The sequence below is a fragment of the Phoenix dactylifera genome, chromosome 4 (genome assembly GCF_009389715.1).
Source record: "Phoenix dactylifera cultivar Barhee BC4 chromosome 4, palm_55x_up_171113_PBpolish2nd_filt_p, whole genome shotgun sequence".
In the NCBI taxonomy this organism is placed as follows: Eukaryota; Viridiplantae; Streptophyta; class Magnoliopsida; order Arecales; family Arecaceae; genus Phoenix; species Phoenix dactylifera.
The window spans coordinates 770427-796029 of record NC_052395.1 but is presented as its reverse complement, the minus strand read 5'-3'; the positions used below and the strand labels follow the sequence as shown (position 1 = coordinate 796029).

The 25603-nt window shown below is 40.7% G+C and overlaps 2 protein-coding genes across 7 annotated transcripts; one reads left to right on the top strand and one right to left on the bottom strand.

Annotated features, from left to right (window-relative positions):
• The first annotated feature begins 2937 nt into the window (after positions 1–2937).
• On the top strand, positions 2938–7256 carry LOC103712873 (cytochrome P450 90D2-like). The gene is made up of 8 exons (XM_008799565.4): positions 2938–3295; positions 3607–3931; positions 4671–4820; positions 4897–5139; positions 5350–5439; positions 5523–5708; positions 5862–5983; positions 6584–7256. Exons 1-8 carry the CDS (start codon positions 3081–3083, stop codon positions 6762–6764), a joined length of 1512 nt encoding a protein of 503 aa, XP_008797787.2. The 5' UTR covers positions 2938–3080; the 3' UTR covers positions 6765–7256.
• A 2892-nt stretch (positions 7257–10148) lies between these two features.
• LOC103712853 (protein CONSERVED IN THE GREEN LINEAGE AND DIATOMS 27, chloroplastic) lies at positions 10149–24543 on the bottom strand. 6 transcript variants are annotated; one of them, XM_026806849.2, is made up of 4 exons: positions 23981–24541; positions 23863–23891; positions 15138–15194; positions 10149–10463 (listed from the first exon to the last, which is right to left on the bottom strand). In XM_026806849.2, the coding sequence occupies exons 1-4, from the start codon at positions 24489–24491 to the stop codon at positions 10422–10424; spliced, it is 639 nt and encodes a 212-aa protein (XP_026662650.2). In that variant the 5' UTR covers positions 24492–24541; the 3' UTR covers positions 10149–10421. The 6 variants fall into 6 exon arrangements, with proteins under 6 accessions (XP_026662650.2, XP_026662652.2, XP_038981182.1 ...); XM_026806851.2 differs by lacking the exon at positions 10149–10463 and adding an exon at positions 10548–10589; XM_039125254.1 differs by lacking the exon at positions 10149–10463 and adding an exon at positions 10713–11229 and having other exon boundaries at positions 23981–24543.
• Positions 24544–25603: the final 1060 nt, after the last annotated feature.

Sequence of the window (25603 nt, the reverse complement as noted above, 5' to 3'; positions counted from 1 at the left end):
CCGCAGAGGCCGGACGCGTGTGCGGCTACACAAGGTGATCAAGGCATCATCAAAGTTTTCAAAACAAAAAGGTATGAGATCTGATCTCATTAAAAATTAAGATTAGAAATCAACTAGGTTGCTGAAATTCTACATGACTACATGTTAGACATAGAATCTCTGCCTACTTATTTAGGATAAATATTTAAAGTCCTGGATCTATTTTTGTTGTAGATATATGATCTCTAGCATGCATAGGAATTAAATAGTTTAATTCATGCTTCCGCTGTAAAATTTTTAAAAATATATGCATGCGACCACCAGGGTTCCCAACAGAACCAGTGTAGCTCCACTCTCGTCAAGCACATCAAGGCCCCCGTCCATCTCGTAAGTTTCATCTCCCCCCTCACTTTTTTCTCCTTTTCTCTGTTACATCACCTCTCGAGTGGACCCTTTGTGTTGAAAATGTCAAGAAAGGCGGGATCTTTCGTAGGTTTTCCATGGTTTCTTTGATGAATTTTAGGGATTTGATCTCTGACTGCAGTCTTTTTGGGGCCAGAAGCCATCACAAGAACCTAAGCTTGGGTGTTGTTTAGAAAACATAAGATATTACTCAACTTATTGGATCAATTTTTTTTCTCTGTGCCTGCAAACTTCTTCATTTCATAATTTTGAAGAAAGAAATCATTTTTTTCAAAAAAGACAAGACTCTTGCTCCAATTTATTAGAGATCTAGCAGCAAAGCCTTTTCCCTTTTGGCTATGTTCTTGGGATGCTTGTAGATTTAGAGCCTTCTTCGCTGTTTTAGTTGTTGTGATCTTTGATTATTTTTTGATTCTTCGGTAATAGGTGTGGTCGGAGATAAAGCGGGCCTCTTCCCTCTTGCCCTAAATCATAGAAAATATTTTTTTTAAAAAAAATTTAAGGCTAAAGCCGACGCTTATAAGCGTTGGCTTTGAGACTTTTAGCGATGTTTTTAAGCATTGCTAGAAAGCGTTGCTAAAAACCGACCTTTTACAATACTTTTCAAAAGCGTCGGAAAAATTTTTTTTCATTCAGGTATCGCCGACGCTTTGGCGGCGCTTTATATAGCATCGGGCAGATCTTATAAGCATCGGTAAAGGATGTAAAAAATGCAAGAAAAGATCACTTTTTATGTAGTGTGCTTGGTGCAAAGGATGACTAGATGCAGCCAAGTTTCAGAACAGAAATCTATCGAAGATATTTGGGGTGTGGCCTTGCAATCGTCTCATCCAATTTGATTGCTAGAGAGTCAGGAGATGAATGAGATTGGAAGTTGCAAATCCATACAATATGGATTGTTCCCATTTGCACACTCAGATGGATACCAGCTTGAGATCTACTAGTTTCATGATGCACATTTGGAACTTACCCTACAATGGGTTTAACGTTGGATTAAGATAGTTTAAAGAACTTTAGATCATTCTAGCAGAGCCTTGATTAGCCAAAATAACGACATGCGGTGTCTTTGGTCTATTTCTCTTGTCAACACCAATTGGCTACCACGGAGGGACAAAAGGTTCTGCAAACATTTGTCATCTCCTCTTGCAGATGTAAATGGCTTCTTGATCAATCCAATTATTGTATGCACTTCATGTGCAACAGTTATAAATAGCAGAAAACTTGGGGAGTTTAGTGAAAACTTGATATATTCAGATAGACAATGCAGAAAATATTGATATATTTCTATATTTATTCAAGTAAAAACACGTATTCGAGATGCCCCAACAATAACAGCAACAACAACAGCAGCAACAACAATAGTAGCAGCAATAGAGCAGTAGCAATAGCAGCAAACAGCAAAATGCATGCTTGCACTAAGTCCAACAACTTTGTATATCAATAAGAATCCATGAGTTTTTTAACAAGCTATGAATAATTGCTAAATAAACCAACCAATCATGAATAGTTAAATTATCTTTGATTAGTACAAAGAGAACATTTCTACCTACGATTACTCAAGCTCGCTAGTTTTTGAAACTCTTAAAATGCACTAAAAACCCTAATTAGTGTTTTAAGAAAAAAAATGAAATGCAACACAACAAACACCTCAAGAGCGAGATGGAATGCCAATCATAAGCTCTCAAGACAAAACTAAATAGATCTACCAATCATGTTTACAAGTGAAAAGAGAACAAATTTATTTTCCAGAAAGTACATCTCATGATAGATCTATGATATCACCAACTTGGTTCACTAGGTCCACTGATTGTAGATCATTTAACTCTTTTTAACCTCCTTTGCCACCATATCATGTCTTCCATTGATAAACATACCAAGGACTACATGCTTCTATAGGGAGAACTTGGTGGAAAAATTTGCCGTTTTTGCATTAGAGGACTAACATTTTGGTTTCTACAATGATGGTTTATTTGTATTTTTACTATACTATTAATGCCCTTGCCTAAAAGAATATGGCAGTAATCCTGCAAGTAAAATCTTACAACAAAAGGGGAATTCCTATAAAAATATAAAAAAGAAAAGCCCTTTCATGCAAAATTCCCTCTTACATGAAGCCGATAGCTCTGCAGCTGGGAGGAATAAATTAGTTTCTTTAAAAATCTGCTATCATTTTGTTAACACCATCAAAGCGGAGCAATGGGATATTCTGTAATTTAATACAGTGGAGCAGTCAAAGCAATGCAATGAGAGAGCTAAAGGATGGCATTCAAAACGGAGGAGTTTAAATAAAGAGGTGCATGCATTAGATTAAAGGAATCGCATGTGGGGGGCTCACTAACAAATTAAAGATGAGAGTTAAAGGTGGATTAAGATATATACTTTATTTGCGGATTGGGCGATGATTTGGGTGGAAAGAGAAGGAGAGGAGGGAAGCAGCCAACCAAAAGTTCCTTTTGATGATGATAGGGGGTGGATCAGGTCTTAAATTGAATGGGCCTCACATGTGTGCACGAGGTGAGCTGTTGCACTGTTGCACGAGTCAATCATACATCTACAGGAGTGGGGACTATTCAACCAATTTAAATGTAGCCTTGTACTTTAGCTTCAAAAACAAACTTCCATCCAACCCTTTACTTCTCTCTCTCTCTCTCTCTCTCTCTCTCAAAGTCTATGCAAAGATGGACAAGTTGCTGATGATGTGCATGGCAACAGTCATGGTGTTCATCACTGTGATGTTTTGTAAAAGTTGGAAGAAGAAGAGGATGAGAGGGAGAAGAAGAAGCCAACTCCCTCGAGGAAGCCTCGGATGGCCTTTTATTGGGGAGACGCTGGAATTCATGTCATGCGCATACTCACCTTGCCCTGAGAGGTTCATGGAAAAGCGTCGGATCATGTGAGTGCATACCATCGCCTTGCTCTTGTGATCTAAAAGAATATGACCTTTGTCTTCGGAATCCAAATTTGATCATTCGTTGTTGCTACTTAAAAAACAGTTTTTTGGTTTAAGTCTTTGCATAGAAAACCTTTTAAAACTTGCAACAATATCAAAACAGTATAGTTTTAACCATTTTTAATGTAGACCGACTTGTCCAGCAAGAACTTGGCCTATTGAAGAAAAAGAAAAAGAAAAAAAAAATCAAATTAGAGAATTGTTTGTAGATCATCATTTTATTCTAAGTTTGAGTGTTTTGATTAAATGTTTAGGCATGGGAAAGTATTCAAGTCGCACATCTTTGGCAGCCCCACCATTGTGTCGACAGAGGCTGAGGTCAACAGGTTTATTCTACAGAGCGATGCAAGTATATTTGTGCCATCCTATCCAAAATCCCTTACTGAATTGATGGGAAAGTCCTCCATTCTATCGATCAATGGTAGCCTGCAAAGGAGAGTTCATGGGCTCATTGGTGCCTTCCTCAAATCCTCAAGCCTTAAGGCTCAGATCACCCTCGACATGCATAACTACTTGAAGGCATCAATGGCCTGCTGGAAGGATGATCGGCTAATCTACATCCAAGATGAAACGAAACATGTTAGTCCATCAAAATATTAATTTCTTCTTCTTTTCCTCTTTTTCTGTCACTTGCTCTTAATTTCTAGGCACATGCAGACACCCACATGCACCACATGAACTATGCCTTGGCTTAGAGAGTTCTGCAGCCTATGCGATTGAAAGAAATTTTTAAGCACAAACATTAGAAATAGTCCTGTCTGACAGCAAATATTTATGTTCATTGGCACTATTCTCCTTGGAGAACTCCTATGCCGATGAATTTTCGCAAGCCAAGTGACCTTTTCACCAGTTCTGAATTTTCATAAATTATTTAGAGATTGTCCCACAGCATGATCGTGGTTCATCAAGAAAATTAATGATGCTATTTATTTTTTTTTTCACAGTTGTTGCTATATTTGTTGTATCTGTCTCTCTCAAGCTTGCTACTTTCAAGTGCATTTATTTTATGGTAGGTAATCGGTGACTATGGTTACGGTAGAGCACGTTCTCCATATTTTTATAGTTGGGTAATCTTTAAGGCAAGTCCACATTTCAAGAATAGAATTGAATGATCATAAACTGAGCCTCGGTTGGGCCTCCTTAATGGCTTCAATAGTAAACTATGTAGTTTTATCTCTCTAAAAATATATAGTCTAAGATCATAAACACTCTTTAATGGATATGGAGGTTTATAGAAAGTGAAGTTTATATGAGTCCATGACTATCATAGTCGGTAAAGAAGTATTGGATTAAAGGTTCCTGCGGACATTCTCATCAGATGGTGTTCGAAGTACTGGTGAAAGGGTTGATAGGTCTTCAGCCAGGGGATGAGATGCAGTTTCTAAAGCAACAGTTCCGGGAATTTATTGCTGGTCTGATTTCTTTACCTGTGAAGCTACCCGGGACTAGACTCTACAGATCACTGCAGGCAGGTCCTCTCTGTATAAAAACTAGTCAAGCCATCTTCTCTGGCCTTGGCTAACTGGAAGAATGTTTTAATTTAGGCCAAGAAGAGAATGGTAATGCTTGTGCGAAATATCATCCAAGATAAGAGAAGGAGCAGAGGTTGCAACCCAAGAGATGTCATCGATGTGTTGCTCCATGATTCTAGCAATCAACTAACCGATGATCTTATATCAGACAATATTATCGATCTGATGATCCCTGGCGAGGATTCTGTGCCCATGCTCATGACGCTTGCAATAAAATACCTCAGCGACTGCCCTCTTGCTCTCCAACAGTTGGAGGTAAACTACATTCTATTCTCCTCTTAATTTTTTTCCCTTATAGCAAGAAGACTTCAGCTAATATTAGAATAAAAGGATTTAGAGTATATATACATTGTGATATGAGGTTCATATTCTTCAGTTCAGTTCGCCATGGAGTCATTCTATATTATTATATATGATACCAGTTTATACACAATAAGCGTTGTGACTTAGTTTGTGATGAAACAGGAAGAAAGCATGCAACTAAAGAGACGAAAATCTTTACTCGGGGAAGATTTGTGCTGGACTGACTACATGTCCTTAGCTTTCACGCAAAACGTAAGTTTATATGGACTGTTACATCAAAAGAAAGCATATGGCGACCATTACTGAGAAGTTAACTAGATGCACTGAGCATGCAGGTTATAATGGAGACACTGCGAATGGGAAACATCATCTTGGGCGTCATGCGCAAGGCCATGAAAGATGTGGCGATAAATGGGTACTTCATACCGAAGGGATGGTGCGTCTTTGCCTACTTTAGATCAGTTCACCTGGACGAGAACCACTATGGTGACCCTTATAGTTTCAACCCATGGAGGTGGAAGGTAAGACTTATTTAATTGTAGGTTTCTTACTGATGATCTATCAGCCCCTGTTTTGAACCACAAAGAAAAGGTGCATCTGCTTTGGCTCCATCTCATGCATCGCTTATTGGAGTACCATATGTATATATCTCTCTTCTTTGGAACTTGCTACAGGATAAGGACATAGCGGCTTGTAGCTTTACTCCCTTTGGAGGTGGACAGAGGCTTTGCCCCGGGCTTGATCTGGCCAGGCTTAAGGCTTCCATCTTCCTTCACCACATGGTTACCAGTTTCACGTAAGGATAACCCCCAAGCTCATACTTGATCGCGCTTATTTTAAGCACCATAAATCTGATGTGGAGTATCTGTATGCGTGACATTTGCAACATGGCATGCCTCACATGCACATTGTATCTAAATTTATCTACATATGCATGCATGCTGATCCATATGTAAGATAAATGCAATGTGGAGCGCATGCATGGTGCTCTAATACATGCAAGGTGTCGCATGTACAAGTTTATGAATTGTCCATGGATTACCCATGACTTCGTCTTTTGAGGAAAAAAATACTGATGACTTGATTATGGAATAGTTGTGGATTGCATACTAATCATGCATGCTATTTGATGTGGGTCATGCTGGTGTCGTTGAACTCGAACTTTGCTGTTGCCCTCTTTTAATAGATTTTGTTTTCTTTCTTTCTTTCTTTCTTTCTTTCTTTTGACATGCATGCCAACCAACTATGCTACAGTTGTTGGCATAGACTTTATTTTCCTAAGAAAGAGGATAAATATTAAATAAATTTTAGTTTTTTGAAGTTGTTTCTTCTTCCAAATTCTGAATCCCTCTCTACTTTGCTGAATATATTATTCCTCAATGCTAAATTCCCACAGGTGGGTAGCTGAGGAGGACCACGTAGTCAACTTTCCGACAGTACGGATGAAGAATAAGATGCCTGTCAGAGTAGCAAGGAAGAAATCCTCCGCTGGCCAAGGTGAGAGATCCGGTTGTACCACTGTGGGAGAAAGGAAGCAAAGGATCCACATCCAATGCTTAGACAGTCAAAGGTTGTAGGTTTCTATGCATGTAAAGGTCGCCATCCTAGGTAAATAAGCAGGGAAATATGGGTACTGTGGGGGCCACAACCTATACAAATCAAATCCCTGCGTGTGAAACACTTAAAACCTATAGATGCATCCACAACCTTGACCAAGAAAGTAATTGAGTAGTAGTCAAATGGTCCTGGTCTTTGACCAAGAAAGGGAGTCAGAATCTTTTAGACTTCAAGTCCTCAAAGGGTTGGGCTCTAGGAGGATGCAGGCCCTAGAGGACAAAGGTTGGTAGGCCAACCCTAGGGCACTGCATTCACTGCACACTGCATGGCAGATAGAAGTGATATGAAGTCTGTGAAATAACTGAGCTTCTTCTTTTTCCACCTTTCTTCTTTTTATTCTATACAGATGTCATCAGTGTAATCAGACTGTAATAAGTGTGATCAGTAAGATGTGACTATCTAGATGTAACAACTGAAATGCAAGGAGAAGAAAATCCTCAGGATTTTATTTATAGCCTTGCAAGTTACGAGCAGCAACAACAGTCCATTTTATCTTGAGTAAAGCATTGCTTCTCTGATCTTTAGCTGGTGCGAATCTAATTGACCAAGAGAAGATGAACTTAAAAGAGCAAAGAAAAAGAAGAGAAAAAAAAAAATGCAGTCACCATTCCAACATAACAAAATCAATAATTTATGCATTAACAAGTCAATTGACAATCATTAGTAGTTTAGTGCATGTCATGTATGGGGTGTTCATGTCAAACAAAACATCTCTAGTTGGCATTCTGAGCATCAGCTACAGATTGCCAAAGTTTAGCTTGAATCAAGAAAGTCCCTAGGAGCAAATTTAAGTGCATGTAGAATCAATGCACATAAAAGTAGGAATCAAGAACGACTAGATGCGTCTATATTGGTGTTTCATTTTTTTTTTTTTTTTTTTTCAGGGTTGGGGGTGGAGGGAGGAGGCGGAGGGGGTTATACTAATATATAGTCATAATAAATAATATAAATCTAAGGCACTTGACAATGGTACAATGAGATAAATACAGCATAAAAATTTCAGAAGAAAAAACTACGAAAGACATATTTCATTTCACCTAAGAAAGGTTTAACAAAAAGCAAAAGAAAATGGAAAAAATGATTGGGAAGGATATAAATTGTCATGAAGCAAGTAAGCACACATGCAAGAATGAGATTTCAAAGCAATATCAGACCCTAGTTCTAGGACAGGAATGGACTGCATGGCCTCTTCAAAGCAATATATTAATTGCGTTTGCAATTAAGTATTCTAATTAAAGAACAAAGATGCAGCTTTTATCATTTAGAGTGGACCCAAATTCTTTTCAGGATGCCTTTTGAAAGATTATTTTCCGAGTCATGAATCAAGAAAAGGTTTATTATACCATACCACATCTAGAACCTCGGTTCTTTCGAGAATTTGTGCCACTTTTTGATACATACAAGATTAAACCATGAATCATACCAATCAAATTACTTTTTTAAAATTTTTATTTTCATAAAAATATTAGTCAAAATAAAAGCATCAACATAAATCAAAATTAAAAAAATCTTCAAATACCATCCAATCAAAAAAAATTTAAATAGAAAACACAACATGAAAGTGGGTAGTCAGTATTGGTGTAAGATCTATTTTCATGTTCTGATTTTTTTCATTTCTTTGGAAAAATCTTATGAATCAAATAAGCAAGTCTGTGCAAGTCCTCATTATCCTTGTTGGCCCCAGAATCCATGATCATTGGCTTGTATTGATCCAATTGCATACATCCCATAGGCAAACTGACATATGGATGGAATGTGGGTTAGGCCATCAATCATTTGATTGCAAGGTTTTCTATTTTTGGGAGGTTGTGGGCCCTGCCATTATAACTTCTGGCATCAGAATAATAAAAAGCATCCAAAAGAGAAGCAGACCAAACACCTAACCAGTGCAGCCAATCTCACCCCAGTTCAAGAACAGTCCTCTCGGAGGATTCAGAACCAAGACTCAAAACTTTAGGCATTGGGAACCATCAATACTACGGTCGGGTCTGCTGCAGAAGGGGTGGGTGGGTAGGTGGCATCACCACTGTGGCTCGAGTCACATATGTCCTATTTGAGGTCATGCAGCAACTGTAGTATCTAATGCTTTTTTTTTCGAGGCACCAAAGCCACGCGTGGTCGTCGTAGACCCCGTTCATGGCTTTAAGAATTCATGGTCAGCTTCTGTGTCAGAAGACTTTAGCCAAAGCTTTTAGGATAACATTTTTCGCTGGCAGGAAGTTGGACGCCAGCTTAATTGAGATTGCAAGACGTGGGATCAGTCTCACCTTCCATCTTATTTTCTTCTTCGTCTTTATTATTTTTTAAAGGCACACCACTTGCATAGCTGCATTTATATTGTTGATTGTAAAAAGTGATTGCTACGTTAAAAAAAAAAAAAAAGCTTGACTTATACATACATAAATAAATAAGTATACATCCATGCACCCAACATGTATGCATATATACACGTTAGTATGTGTACCCCACACATCACAAATTCTAGTGGTTTCTAATATATACATCACATAAATACAAAAATAGATAGTTTTTGCTGTGCTATTATGCTAAAATATAGTAAAGCATTTAGATTAAAAATCCATCTTATTAATCATAATTTACATCAGATCATTTATATATATATATATATCGACCATAGCAAAATATGATCTTATATCATTTTAACTATTCATTTTTGTATTCATTTGATGCATGGAAGAGACATCGCCAAAACACACTGATTTTTGATTTGTAAGAACTTTTAGTCGTATCGATCATAATCAATAATATAAATTTTTAATTTGAATGTATCTTAGACGGGAAGATCTCCTCTCCTCTCAAGAGTATCAGGGTCTCCCATATATACATATGGGGATCTTTAATTTGGATGAATCTCTAGAGTAGATTTTCTTTCTTCTTGAGTGGAGCAAAGACCACCTCATATATGTATATATGTATATATATATGATCACATTTATCATCACTTTGATTACCTAAATCAGCACGAGATGTTGACGTCAAAGATACAATCCCCCCTTGTGCAGTATATTTGTTTTCATAGTTTCGTTTCATGTGGTTGTCGATTGAATTGGTTCTCTAGTTGAAATTTTCAAAATTTTTGTCTTCCTTCGCTTGTTCCTGTAGCTTTACCTCATTGGCCAGTGTATTTGGAGTGACCTAGCAAATAAAACAAAATAGAACCGTGCTAAACCTATTCATGAGCAGAGACAAGATGGCATTCCTGGCGAAGGACACAACCCGGTCCCACTGAACACTGTATAGCTTCAGAATGACGAAATCCCCTAAAAAAGATAAATGACATGGAGAAAAGAGCTAGTACAGCAGCAAAAGGGTGAAGACCGGCGAAATCAGAAATAGTTCCTTGGCTGAATGATAGCAATTAGATCAGTTGAAGCTAACCTTGGGTTTCTTGCTTGCTTTTGAAGACTACTAGTAGCCGTAGGAAATGCAGTGTTAACATCAACACCTACCAGAGATCTATCTTGAGAGCAACTTGACAACCACCTGAGGATCGTCCTTCAGTGGTACCCTCGCATGGAGCCAAAGTTGGTGGCCCTAAACAGTCTTGATTCGTCGTCATTCTCGCTGTATGTCCATGAGCCTTCTAGCTAGATGATTTATCTCTGATTCCATCTTGAGTTAGTTGTCCTGGTGATGACCTGCATCAGCCTAGACTCTTCAGGTATTGGAATAGCTGATGCTCAGAGTGAGGCAGTGACAACCAATCCTAAGCCCTGTCTATCAGCAGCTGCCTTTGTTTATATACTAAAACTTTGATCCAAATCCTGTTTCAGGTTGCACTATTCAAAGCATTTGTGATGCGATACCAAGCACCGAATAAATGTGAAGAACAGAGAATAATGGACAGTGAAATCTTAATCGCACAGAGGGAACAAAGATGCAGCATATGTAACAGTGCCACTTAAAAGGTGAATGTTAAAATCATAGTAAACATATTAGTGAACTTAAAACACATTAAAAGATGAGGTTGAATTTGGTACTTAAACTGTGTACATCATATGCCATCACAGCTAATATCATGGAATGGAACTGTCCAGTGGCTGCAAAGGCAGCTAGGATCTGTCTTTGTAATTCTAGTTTGAGTGGGGTTTTACGTGCCTCTCAGTGAGGTGGCGCATGGATAGATATCCTTGCTCAGGACAGCGACGATGACTGCAAAATTCTTGATTCATTTACTCTTACCAGGGGCAATATATTGCAAAGCCGAGCGAAGCCATTATGAAGCTTAAACACATCTTCATAGTTATCACCTCCTAACATATTCATCTCTTAACTTGTGGACGCCATGAAACTGGCATCTTGAACCATCAGTCTGTGTCGCCGGAAGGATGAGCTTGATTCCAACCATGCTTCTTTCCTTTTTCTCATCTTTTTATTAGGCAGAATTACTAAATTTTTAACCACCTGACAGAAGAGACAAAGCTTCCCAATCAAATGAGAATTTGCCTGCCTAACAACATCCCTGATCGCAACAAGATTATAATAACTTCCAAGTCAGTCTTTGTAAGGACTCATGTGGGCATGTATTTAGTCCTACATTGATTATTCGCCAAGACGATCTTGATACTTATACAAAACTAAAGAACTCAAAATATATACCTTCCGGCTAGTCATTTTGGATAAAATCCTGCTTGTTACAAATTGTATCAGAGTGAACTCAGTTCATAGCCTATGTGGACTAGAAAACACTACAGCACGGGTTCATGAAAGCTGACCACGGGCCGATCACGGTGCTTGTGATTAGATTTGAATATATTTGAATCTTTAGCCTGACGGCTTGAATGGAGGAAATATATGAGGACCTGTGCGAATGTATTCAATCTACATCGATTATTTGGCGAGAAGATTTTGGATACTTATACAGGACTAAGAAACTAAAAAAAAAAAACCTTTCGGCTAGTCATTTTAGATAAAATCTTGAATTATTACAGTCTTTCTTTGTTATCCCAAGTAATGACATTGCTTAAGTCACCTTTCAAACTAGTCTTGTAATGGGAACAAGGTTTTGCTCTCTTAGGATTTCCCAAGGGCATCAACTCTGCTTCAGCTGAAGGACATATACCAGCAAATTCTACAACAGGATTGCGTAGTTACGACGCAAATGCTGAGAGAGCCAGAGTGACCTTCTGAACCATGAGAGCATATGTTGCCCCAAAGACTGAAGATTGCACATTGCATCGCGGACCAACCTTAATACATGACATATCAAAATGGAACATTTTTTCTCTCAACCAAACCATCTGCTTATGGAACATTACGAACTAGACATTTGGAAGTTCCTCTCAATAGAATCAGTCAAGAGATTAACTGGCTTAATTTTGCCCCGAAAGCAACTCCAAATTTCTCCTTCCGATTTTCCAACAACATCTCTATAATGTTTGAATTTGTAATTCCTTGGGTAAGTTACCCAGATGTGCTTCACGTCAAAGGATGGTATCCACAAGGTAACAAGGGAGTACCCAGAGTAAAATCCAACAGACCAAGTAACATCACAAGCAACTGAATCAGATAGTGAAATGAATGAAGTTGATATATAATTTGTCACAATTTCAATAAATCGTACTAGTACACAAGAAGATGATTTTGATAGTTTTTTTTTTCTTTTTCCCATAATTTGCATCTCATGATATCTGTATAGATAATCGTCCAACAAAAGAAATTCATGCAAATTGAAGCTCGGGTGCTAAAAAAATGCACCAGAAACAGGATAGTTACAAAACATCTGAAGGTCCAGAATGCAATAATAGAATCTTTAATAAGAAGTGATATAAACTTCCTGGAAGATGTTAGGAAGAGTAGAAAGGTCACACATTTCCTCCTATAAATGTCTGATCAAACTTTTAAATGATGCTTCAGCTAGATCTCACATGAATTCACTAGAAGCACCTCATTTACTTGTGTCTACACTCAAAAGATTTAGAAAGCAAACACCCTGTTTTATCCCCTGTATAAAACCTTCCAATCCGCATAGATCCCTTCGTATAGTAGAACGAAGATAGCTCCTACCAAATCCACATCTCTACTCACCCTTCTCTCCCTTCCCCCTTAGGGGCTGTTTCAATTTTTCTATGGGATCAGGTTGAATATCCTGTAGAAATCAGGTCTGTTTGTCCATCTAGCTTACATTTTCTAAGAGCTTGTCCAAACCCAGCCTAGATCATACCCTTTGGGCTGCAGAAAGAAAGAAAAAAAGATCCATAGAGGTCTGTTTTTTCCCTCCCATAGGATTTGGGCTAGGTGGTATTTAGTTGATACATAACCATACTTAAATAGCAGCCCAATCCATGAATCCTACAGGATTTTCAGCCCGACCCTCTAGGAATATCCAAAGAGGCCTTTACTAGAGAGCATAACCTTATTGTAGCCCCTTCTCTCTCTCACACACACACATGTTCAGCATATGGTGCTCCTTTGATCCCCAATCTTCTTCTAGAAGAATTGAATTTTCTCTAGTTCAGTTACCACTTCTGCAGGCATAGAGAGTGATATTCAGGTTGGAGCTTAGCACAGAAACTAGATTCCTGCCAAAAAAGGGATTATCTATTTCAACCTCAAATTCCTTTCCAATCTTTCGACCGCCGAGGTTGACGTTGAAGTGAAAATAGGAAAATCTAGGCCCTTTTTTTTTGAAAAAAAAAGAAAAGAAATAAAGGATTAGAAAAGAAAAGAACAATCAAGCCCTTGAAAGACCTTGCCAAATAGATTACTCATTCTCTCTGTGTCAACCCCTAACTTAACACTAAGAAATGTTCAGCTCAAGTTCAGGACATCGTTCAAGTGACAGAATAATTCCCTACCTGTTTAGAGAGAACCCCCATCATTCTGTATTTATAGACTATAGAATCAGTAAGGCATAAGTTCAGTCCAGTAACTCAAACCAGTGACGAGACATCCAGCATTCTAATTATATTCATCAAGCATAGTAGTTCCAACTGTTCGTACAAGCTTGGTATGAATCACTAAGCTGGCAAGTAACACATGAACTTTTTTCTAACTGTAACAATGTACATTCAAGCCATTTGTACAAAAATACAGGCCACTTACCGAGCAGCTATATTCTCATACACTTCAACAAGACCATTAGACTTGGATTATTATTAAATGGTATTTGACCAATCTCAGAATTTTATGGGTTATACAAAAGCCCCAAGCTCTAGCTTCACTAGTATGGAACTCCTCTAAAGGAATTAAATTTTAGATTGCATCAAGATTCAAGAAGAGCATGTGGTCCAGTTGTGCTATAAAAAAATAACAAGCCATAAATGTCAGGTCATATAATTATAAATGCTATGATGTTAATATTCTATACAGTTTCTAGAATCACATCAGTAAAATTTGCTTCCTATACAATGGTATGTAAGTACATGCATCTTTGTGACCCATAAATCAGAAATAACCTATAACTGCTAATGACTTCACAATATAGGAATTATGCACTTATTTACAGAGATCAGATGGTCCCACATGGAAGCAAGAAAGGCAGTGATTGCTAACTGTGCATAACTGGAAATGTGATATCGGACTTCTTGTTGTGTATATATTTATGTGGAGAACAATAGACATATCCAAGGCTCTTCCCTAAGGTTTAGGACAAATCCGGTTCACCACAGAATGCATCAGGCTCAAATGACCTTGCAGAAGCATCATTGTATACTCCAGCTACAGCTCGTTCCCCAACATCTTCTGATGGATTTCTTGAGTTCTCAATGTTGATGAAAAGAAGAACACAGACCACTAAGGACACTGCCAGACCTAATAACGTAAGCTTGACTCTGCTTAGCACAGGCTTCACCTGAAGTATGAGAAACATATAATATACCAAAATGGATTTGCTAAACAGATAATAAAGAGTCTTCAAAACATTCCTTTAAACTTGTTGCTTGGAATACAGATAAACATTCTCAGATCACATGCCACATTAAACTAGACTGTTATCGCTATGGTTCCCTAAGAGATCGTGTAATTGTAAGAAATGATAGGAATCATTAGGACCTTGACTTATAGGCCCCACTAAATGCACCTGACATGCACTGTTCTGCCAAGTGCCATCAATACTTAGAAGCAACATACAAAGATGTAATGTGTAGTACAGCGATCTTTGACATACTTAACCAGACATCAACCACATTCAGCTTTGTCAAAAGTCAAAGCAAATGGAAAACCAACCTGCTTCATAAGTTGAACCTACCTTTATCAAGAGAACTAAATAACCGAAGTGCATGTGGAGGATCTGATGTGCACTACATACGTACTGACAAAGATAACCAAGCAAAAATGCTTTCAAACTGGATTTTAATTGGGAATGAACTTACAGAAAATGAACCCAAAAGACGATCACGAGCTAAAACTTCTGGAGTCTTCACCCAAATCTGTTGAAAAAAATAAAATCATATTACTTCTTTATACATGTCTTCGTTCTATTTCTTTGTGTTGGTTTTATCCAATCTGCTGACTTGTTTCCAGTTTGTACTGCATGCACAGATCCACAATATACATACATACATACATACATACATACATACATACATATATATATATATATATACACCTACATATATATATATATATATATACATATATATATATATACATATATATATATATATACATATACATATATATATATACATATATATACATATATATATATATATACATATACATATATATACATATACATATACACATACATATACATATACACATACATATACATATACATATACATATACATATACACATACATATACACATACATATACATATACACACATATATATATATACACATATATATATATATACACATATATATATATATACATATATATATATATATATAGCATGTAAATTAGTAGTATAAATGTAGAATTCTTTGAGCAACTTCTTTTGTCGGACTATGATGCTCTTACTGGGGAAATAGTGGATGGGAAAGAAAACTTTTTTTTCAAGAAAAAGAAAAGATAAAGCACAATTTGTGGGTTTATGTTGAATATATTAAGTTATTTAACTATTAACTAAATCCATTTAATCTTAGTGAATTTTCAAAGGAAATAAGCATGTATAATATGGACCTACACCTATCAGTAGGATAGCACATAAGTGGTGCTTGCTTGGAGCCCATGGGTGAACTACATGCCAGACAAACCATTTTGATGCTCATGTAATTCATGACCAAGTGACTTAGGCAGTGCCAAATTAAAGCCTAGCAGCAACAGGAACTCCTTCATGATATTGGTTGGAGGCAAAGTAAACTAGCTAGCAAAGTTGAGAAAGAGCAAATGGACAAGAGCACAAGGTAATTTCGAAGTACTAGGGTAAAGCCATTTGTTTTATAATACAGATAGCTAGGTCCCTGGATCTTTCAGACACTTAAACGGAAAGGATGTGATTCAGGTGCACTTCAATAAATGTGGATCTCATTCCAAGTGGACAAGAAAGATATTTCAACAACAAGGGCACATCAATTATAAGATAGTTGGACCATGAAAGGTCCACCATGCTCCTCTTTAGATACTTTCACCTCCCTCTATTCATAAGTAAATCAATAACATTAATATCTCCTACTTAGAGTCTTGGCACCTTGATGGGGACATCAGCTAGGTCCCCATCTTATTTGCATATTTGTTTATTTTATTTCTGGGTTTATTTGCATTTAGGGGTTTATTTGTGGTTTATTTTATTTCTGGACTCATTTGCATTTTAGGGCTTATTTGTGGGTTTTATTTTGTGTAAGGGGTTTTATTTTAAGTGTTCTTATTGGGCCCTATTTATAGGGAACTTTTATGTTGATTAGGGTTAATGAATGATTAAGAATTTCTTTTCCCTACGTTCTTTCTTCTCTTCTTCTCCTCTCCTTCTCTATTCTTCCTGCGTCTCTACAACCTCTTCTTCCTTCTCCTTCTCTTGTTCTTCCTTCTTCTCCTCTTCCCCCGCACTGGTGCTACATCAACTTGGTATCAGAGCTTCGGCTTTGCCACTGCTGCCAAAGCTACGATCCAGCGTTACCTTTCTTCCCTCTTTCTCGGTTTTCACCAGGCGCTCTCTTTCTCGGTTTTCACCAGCCCCCCCTCCCTCCCCTCTGTCGGTTTTCACCAGAGAAAAAAAAAAAAAAAAAGAAACCCCTGCAGCGGGATCCTCCACCGCCCGACACACCCGCGACCACCATCACTCCCGCTCGCCGCCGCAGGCCACCTGCGGTCACCACCTCGAAGTGTGGTCAGGTCCCCATCCTCCCTCTCGGTTGTCACAAAGAACAAAGGAAGGGCCCCGCCATAGATTTCCCCTTCTGCCCATCGCCGTGTCTGCGCCAACTGCCGCCCCACCTCGCAGCGCCACCGACTCGCCACCGGAGATCGTCGCGTCCCCACGAGAGCGCCGCTGCCCCGAGTGCTTCGCGTCTGCCACCAACCGTCGGCGTCGGGTCCATAGAGGGGACCGCCGCCGACCTTCGCCGCTGGCCACGAAGCCGTGGCCGTGATCTCGCCGCCGCCGCAGGTCGCGGAGCCGCCGTTGTGATCCCTGCCTCGGCCCGCAGCCGCCGCCGTGAAGATCGACGCCCTCCCGAATCCGTCGGGAGGTTGAAGAAGGTTGGGGCAACGGGTAAGTCTCAGACCCGTTAGCCCGCCCCACTAGCCCGGATCCGTTCCGGAGGAAAAAAAAAAAAAAAAAAGACGCACGTGACCGCACGTGCCGCCTAAAAAAGAAAAAAAAAACAAAAAAACCTTTGCACGTGACTGCACGTGCGTAAAAAAAAAAAAAAAAAAAAAAAACTACCTGTTCATCTTCCCCGATCGGCTGCCCCTCACCGCGTCTCCGCCGAGCTGCGCCACCACGCCCGCCGCCGTGCGACGCCTCCTTCGGGCGCCTCTTTTCCGCGGTCGACCGCCGACGATCGAAGCCGACCGTCACCGAGCCCCGACGACGCCCTCCCCGCCGAGCCGCACCACCTGCGTACCCTTCGCCGCCTCCGCCCGTGCCGCTCCGCCTTTGCCGCCTCCGCCCGTGCCGCTCCGCCTTTGCCGCCTCCGCCTGTGACGCCTCCTTCCGCCGACGAGATCCGCCTCCGCCCGTGCCGTCTCCTGCCGCCGCCTCGCCATCGCTGTCCCCGCCACTCCCGCAACCGCCCGATTGCCACCACCGCTGCATCCTTCCCCGCGCCCGCGTGCTCCACCACTGCCGCCGTGCGCCGTCGGCCGCTGCCTACTCCGGACTTGCAGCGCCCATCGCCGAGCCTTCGTCCGAGCCGCTCCCATCCAGCTCTCATCCGCGAACAGGGACACCCCTGTGTGCCAGGCTGCCAGCCGAGAGGTGCATCAGGCCACATCCGAGCCCGACCGGCCTGGCCCAGTTGTCCTCAGCAGGCCGCCAGCCCAGCCAGTGCGCCATACTGTAGCGCGGTCCAAGCCCAATCAGCCGCAGACCCTGTTTCAGGCCCGATCTAGCCATTTTTCAGCCCACTCCAGGAGCCCCTTGTGCTGCAGATCCAGGACCACAGCTCCAGCTAGTTTCACTCGGCGCCAACTTCGTGCTCGAGACTTTACAACTTCCGGTTGACTGTATCCACCACAGGTAACAGGTTGTTCTTTCTTTTGGGCTTGTTTATCTAATTATGTTCTAGTTCTCTTGCATGACGGTCCTATTTTGAAAACTTACTTTCCTGTCAAACTGCAAAACCTAGAACATTTACTACCATACCCATCATACCCACCATTTAAATCTAAATATTAAATTAGCACACTTTGGCAACAGGATAATTCTCAATATCCGTCGATCAGATTACTTTAGGATTAGAACGACTGTAATACGTGCTTGCAACCTAATTTCTCATAGTGATTAATTTTCTACTTTAACTCTGAAATAACCAAAGTATAAATTAGTAATATTTAATTTTAAGTTATCTTTGTGAAAATTTGTTGATTTCCGAATTTATAGTAGATTGCAGTAGTAGGTTGTCTTGCATTGCATTTGGTAAGTTAGGGTTCATTAGTAGCATTGCATATCATATCACCAACTAGAGTAGTCCCTGCATGCCAACCCGTAGTGGTAGAGAGTACCTCCTCACTGACTCTCAGACCCCTTACCCACCATGGACCCCAGCATTCTACAAGATATTTTGGGACAATTAGCTGCATTACGAGCTGATCGTGACGAATTCAAACGAGAGATCCGTGTTCTAGTGCAACACCCTAGGACTCCTGAACCGTCAACCCCAATTGCAGCTTATCCCGAGCTTGGTTTGACCACACCACCTATAGCTTTTCCCCATCCCCCTAGGAACCAACCTCCTCCTGATCACCAGCGCGATCTTGATGAGCGACTACTTCGTACCGTACGAGTAGATGTCCCCACATTTGCTGGTCAATTAGAGCCGAGTGTGTACCTTGATTGGAGAGCAGCCATGGATAACTATTTTGAGTGGTACGAAATGACTGACGATAGAAAAGTACGATTCGCTAAAATGAAGCTTATTGGGCAAGCTCACTGGTACTGGCATAATGTTGAACATATGCGTGAGACCCAAAGGCTTCCTCGTATCACTACCTGGGAGGATATGAAGGAAAAGCTGAATGAGAAGTATCTGCCATTCTCTTACCGACAACACCTTATGGATAGGTGGCAGAAACTAACTCAAGGGACATCAACCGTTGCTGATTACATTGCACGATTTGAGGAGTTTCATATGAGGTGCGGTGTAATCGAAGAGGAGACTGTTACTCTCTCTAGGTTTCGGGCAGGACTCCACGAGGAGATCCAGAAAGAACTAATCCTCCGAGAGATTACTACTATTGGCCAAGCATACCAGTTGGCTCAAGATGTAGATAGTTTCTTACAAGCCCCTGTAGTGAGGTGTACCGACTCTCGGTTCATACCTCCAGGAACCCGACCTAATCAAAACTACCCCGCACAACCCAGGCAGTTTCCCAATCCTTTTAACCAGCCCGGCCCTAGCCAAGCACCGATTAGGACATCCCCGATACCTGTCCAGAACCATTCAAATGATAAAGAAAAGGGCATACTAGGTCCCAATCCTCCTTCTAGAAGCCAAGTTTTAGGTGCCAAAAATTTGGCCATATAGCATCCCAGTGTAATGCCAAGACCTATCTCATGACTGAACTAGAAGTTGGGACTCAAGCGAATGAATGTGTTGAAGAAGTCTATGAGCCAAACATTGAGAATTTTGTAGAAGACTTTGGAGACGAACAGACCGGGTTAGAGTTTCTCCAGGCTGAACCCCAAAAGGAGCCCACTGATCCAAATAACCAAAACCCTAGGCTTCATGTGGTTAGGTGCACTCTAACTCAGACTAAGACCGAACAAGATTGGCGTAGGACCTCCCTATTTTACACACTCATTAAGATCAATGATAAAACATGCAAAATCCTATTTGATAGCGGAAGTTGTATTAATACCATTGCTTCCGGAGTTGTCTTCCGCCTCGGCCTGAAATCTACCCCTCATCCCAATCCATATAAAGTAGCTTGGGTAGATAAGACATCTCTTTCGGTGTCGGAAAGATGCCTCGTCCCGATTCAATTCCTATCCTATAAAGACGAAATCTGGTGCGACTGCATTCCGATGGATGTAGGTCAAGTCATCCTAGGGAGGCCTTGGCTATACGATATGGACGTCACACTTCATGGGCGTTCGAATTCGTGTAGCTTTATGTTCCAGGATCGGAAAATTATACTGAACTCATTGCCTCCTCGAGAGTCCATCCCTGAAAAGAAGAGTGCCACTCTACGAAAAGATGAACCATTTCACATCATTACTTCGAAAGAGGTAATGAAAGATATCGAAAGCCAATCATCTGTGTTTGCCCTTGTGGCTAGAGCCATTAGTATGGAGTCGAACCTTGAGCACTCACCAGCAACAGTTCCCCTGTTGGAGGAGTTCCACTCTGTTTTCCCTAAGGATCTTCCAGATACACTTCTTCCGATGCGTGATATCCAGCACGCGACTGACCTCGTTCCCGGAGCACCCTTGCCAAATCTTCCCCATCATAGGCTCAACCCAAACGAGCACACTGAACTGCAATGTCAAGTTGACGAACTCCACACCCGAGGGTATATTCGTGAGAGTTTGAGCCCCTGTGTTGTACCTGCACTCCTCACTCCCAAGAAAGATGACTCTTGGAGGATGTGCATTGATAGCCGTGCCATTGATAAAATCGTTAAGTATCATTTTTTCATTCTTAGGGTGGACGACCTCTTAGATTTTATGTCTAGTGTCACGATCCCATGGCAAGATGTCAGTATGGACTTCGTGTTAGAACTTCCTAGTACCTATATCAAGCATGATTCCATATTTATGGTTGTGGACCATTTTTCAAATATGGCTCCCTTTCTCCTATGTCCTAAGACTTCTAACGCTTCTAGATTTGCCAAACTTTATTTCAATGAAGTCGTTAGACCTCCTGACCTTCCAAAATCTATTATATATGAAAGAGATGTTAGATTCGTGAGCTCCATTAGGAAAATTCTTAGGCACATGATTGGCACTAAATTAAAATTTTCGTCGGCCTATGTTAGGACTTTGGATTTAGTGTTACCGACCGCCGAGTTTGCATATAATAGTTCGGTCAATAGGTCCTTAGGCATGAGTTCTTTCGAAGTGGTGAATGGATATAAACCTAGGCAACCCATAGACTTGATTCTCATGTCTCATCAACATAAAGTCTCTGAGTCTGCACAATCATTTGCATCACACCTGCATTCATTGCATCAGGAAATCAGCAAACGTATTCACTCTAATAACTTAAAATATAAATTCCTTGCTGATTTGCACAGACGTTATAAAGAGTTGAATGTAGGAGATTCTGTCATGGTGAGAATTAGACCTGAACGGATTTCTTCGGAAACATTCAAAAAGTTGCAATCCCGTAGTGCAGGACCGTTCAAAATCCTAAAGAAAATCAGTTCGAATGCTTATGTTGTAAATTTTCCTGAAGCCTATGGGATTAGTGCGACATTTAATATTGAAGAGTTAGTCCCATACAAAATATCCACATTCATTCCTTCTGACCCTTTTGTTGCTACACCCACTGTTGTTGATCACCCTGATCTAGCACCTGCTAGTGAGCCTCCACCTCCACAGTTTCATGCACGCAGAGAACACATAGAACATATATTAGATGAGCAGGTTATATCTACCAGGAGAGGAAGCTACCAACGTTACCTTGTTCGATGGAAAGGTCGATCCGAATCAGATGTGTCGTGAATTTCGCGAGCTGAGTTGCAGCGCCTTGACCCGGATCTTCTGGAGCAGTACGACAGCCGACCCGATATACACTCGACGGGGTCGAGTTTTTCTCACCCGGGAGGAGTTGATGGGGACATCAGCTAGGTCCCCATCTTATTTGCATATTTGTTTATTTTATTTCTGGGTTTATTTGCATTTAGGGGTTTATTTGTGGTTTATTTTATTTCTGGACTCATTTGCATTTTAGGGCTTATTTGTGGGTTTTATTTTGTGTAAGGGGTTTTATTTTAAGTGTTCTTATTGGGCCCTATTTATAGGAAACTTTTATGTTGATTAGGGTTAATGAATGATTAAGAATTTCTTTTCCCTACGTTCTTTCTTCTCTTCTTCTCCTCTCCTTCTCTATTCTTCCTGCGTCTCTACAACCTCTTCTTCCTTCTCCTTCTCTTGTTCTTCCTTCTTCTCCTCTTCCCCCGCACTGGTGCTACATCACACCTCCTCTTACGAACCCAATCCTACTAAATGGAAATACTAACAAAATTCACCTCCGAAGTACCCATATTTTCATTCTCAAATTTAGACAACTTCTAGCTGGATATTCTATGCACGGCGTTGCACCCACTCGAAATATTGTCATTGTCCTTAAATATGTTTCATAGTACCACCTCACCCCACTTGATGAATTATCCTGCATATCTAACAATATTATATAAAGATTAACATTAAGTAAATTGATATTTTGCAAATTAGTTTTATATCATTTATCAAATTCATAAATCATGCTTTTCTTACATAGCACCATAAGGTAAATACCTTGGATACTACCTCAAAATGTTTTGGACCACCTCAAGTAATTGACCCCTAAACACTCGTGCATCCTAATTATTTGAGAAAATTAGCTTTACTAGCACAAGGTAGCACTTTAACCTAAATTGACTCCAAAGCTCTCATGACTCCCGAATTTTTGAGCATTAGTTTTACCAAAACCGCAGACCTTTATTTATTTTTCAAAAAATATGATGGGAGAGGCCTGGCCAAAATCAGGTGGGGACAGGATTCCAAACTAGGGTTCCAGTATCAACACGAACATCCAGTGACTTTACCAACGGAGCCCGTTGACATGCCCTACCAAACTGAACCTTAACCTCACCCGCTCCTGATTCAAGCCAATAAGATTCATAGCAATCATAGCATCAGATTGCCGATCAGACTCCTCGTCCCCCTCCCCCCCCCCCCTCAGGTCCTCCCCCAAAAGTCCGAGCTTATATCTGGTATAATGAGTAGATCATCAACACTGTCTTTTTTCCTCACATACTCTGACATTCATATGCTCCTCAATAGGACACAAGTTTCAATTCTCAGTAATTTTATCTTCTCTCTACAAGGCAACCATGCTCATGTGTTGACATCGAATTTAAAAAATCTTGCACAATTACTACAGTGGAGAATTCTTGATCAAAACTGTCTTCCCTACAAGATTCTGTCCTGATTAAATAAGGTTATATTGTTGCAGTTGCAGTGCATGATATTATAAGCATTCTTTGAAAAATATTCTGAAACATGGTGAGATCCAATTGCTGCACAACCCCTCATTTTTAGATTCACCATATACAACATTTTCCTCATTTTCGAGACATTACCCTAAAATCATAGATATTATTACTGTGCCACCACTGTTTCATAGGTTCACTATGAGCATTTTGTTCTACAGTAAAATTGAACTTCCTGGCCAAAGTTTGAGATTGAGAAATTGACAACGTGAATTGAACATGGCTGTCCATGTATTCGATCAAAATCCAATATCTTTCAAACAAACTCTAATTCAAATAAATCTTACCTGACCATCGTACCACCCCGTCTCCTCATCTGCAACACATTAAAAACCGGAATTTATTTGAAAATTTAATTGATAAGAAATTGGAAGTAGAAAAGAAAAAAAAATGGAACGTTTTTACATTCGACCGTGGCACTGAGCAATCGGTTGCCGACATAGGCCCAGCCGAGGTACATCCGGACCACGGCAAGCGTGACGGCGAGGAGGCCAGTGAACACGGTGCCAAGGGCGGAGAGGAGGCCGTCGACCTCAGGGTCGGCGACGGCTCGCGTGCCGAAGGCGGCCACGGGGAGGCCGACAAAGAGGGCGAAGGAGACGCCGGTGAGGGCGAGGCGGGAGCAGTAGTCCCGGAGGTCGGCGGCGGCCCAGGAGAACGGGAAGGAGGTAGAGAGGGCCTGATACTCGTTCACCGGCTGCTGCTCCAGCGGCACGGGGCACTCCGTCTCCGGCGGGCTCCCGTTCCGGAAGGAAGACGCGGAGCAGGCGGAAATCGGAGAGAAATGAGATTGGGAACCACTCGTCTTTCTCCTTCTTCTAGGGTTAGGGTTAGCGTTAGGGTTTGGAGATGGAGAGGGGAATTTGGGGATAGCGAGGGGGCAGAGGAAGACAGATGAGGCCAGGGACGAAGCCATGAGGAAAGCTCAAGAAACCGGCAACCAACGGTTCTCTTTCCCTGGCCCTTTGGGCTTTCATCCATCTTAATAAGGAACTCTGCTAACTCAGGGATCTCTTCGTAATTAAACTTTAGTTCGGGCTCCGTCAGTAATGTAGCTATTTTTATTTTTTTTTTTACAATGGTGGCTCATCTCCGATAGATATAAATGCGGCCAATAAAATTAGAAAATAAAAAGCTACAAAAAGAGTCTGGCACAGACTCGTGATCTACTCAAATAAAATTTTTCAAGTTATGGGCAGCAAAAAAGACAACCCAGTCAGCAACACAGTTTGCCTCCTGATAAACATATGTGGCTAGATAGAAGCCACACTCCTTCAGCAGGTGGCGGATATCGTGAAGCAGCGGCCGCTCCTCAGTCATGCATCCTCGACCTTGGACTAACTCGATGATTATAGTCGAGTCCAAGTCATTTGCTTTTCAGATGCTTCATGCGGAGACTACACAGAGGCTCTATGTATCCATACATAATTAAACATCTGCTTAGGGACCTGCAAATAATTTCCTTTGTCATTTGCACTTCGATCACCACCATAGTGGTGGGGTGCGTCGGTCGGCCGCCTCCACACCAGTAGTCCCCTTGCCTCCTTTGCATCTACCCTTGGAATGATAATGCTACCTCGACCGGATATAAGCAATGTCGAGTAGATTTGATGTTCGGCATATTTAAAATTCCTTTGTCCAAGATCGAGATTACTGGCTGCAGCTTATCTCGATGTTTCCACAAGAAGGATGGTTGTCTCTTCCTCAGAATCCTTGAACCAACCAAGGAATTACTGGCTGCATATTCTTTGGTTTGTCCAAGTTGAATCAACACACATGAGATGCACAATGAGAGGAAAACTTGCTGATTTGATTCTAAAAAAAAGAAGGACAAAAACAATCTAAGGAGGAATTGGTTTATCCCAACCTTAGCCTAAGCTCAAAGGCAAGTACAATAGGCACTAGGTCTCCCAAGCCTTTGCGGCCGACTCGCACTCTAGGTGGATAAAAACATGACTTCCAAGATACCTTCCTTGATCCTATCCTACGCCTTATATAGGCTTTTACATGGACACATGCAGAATTCTA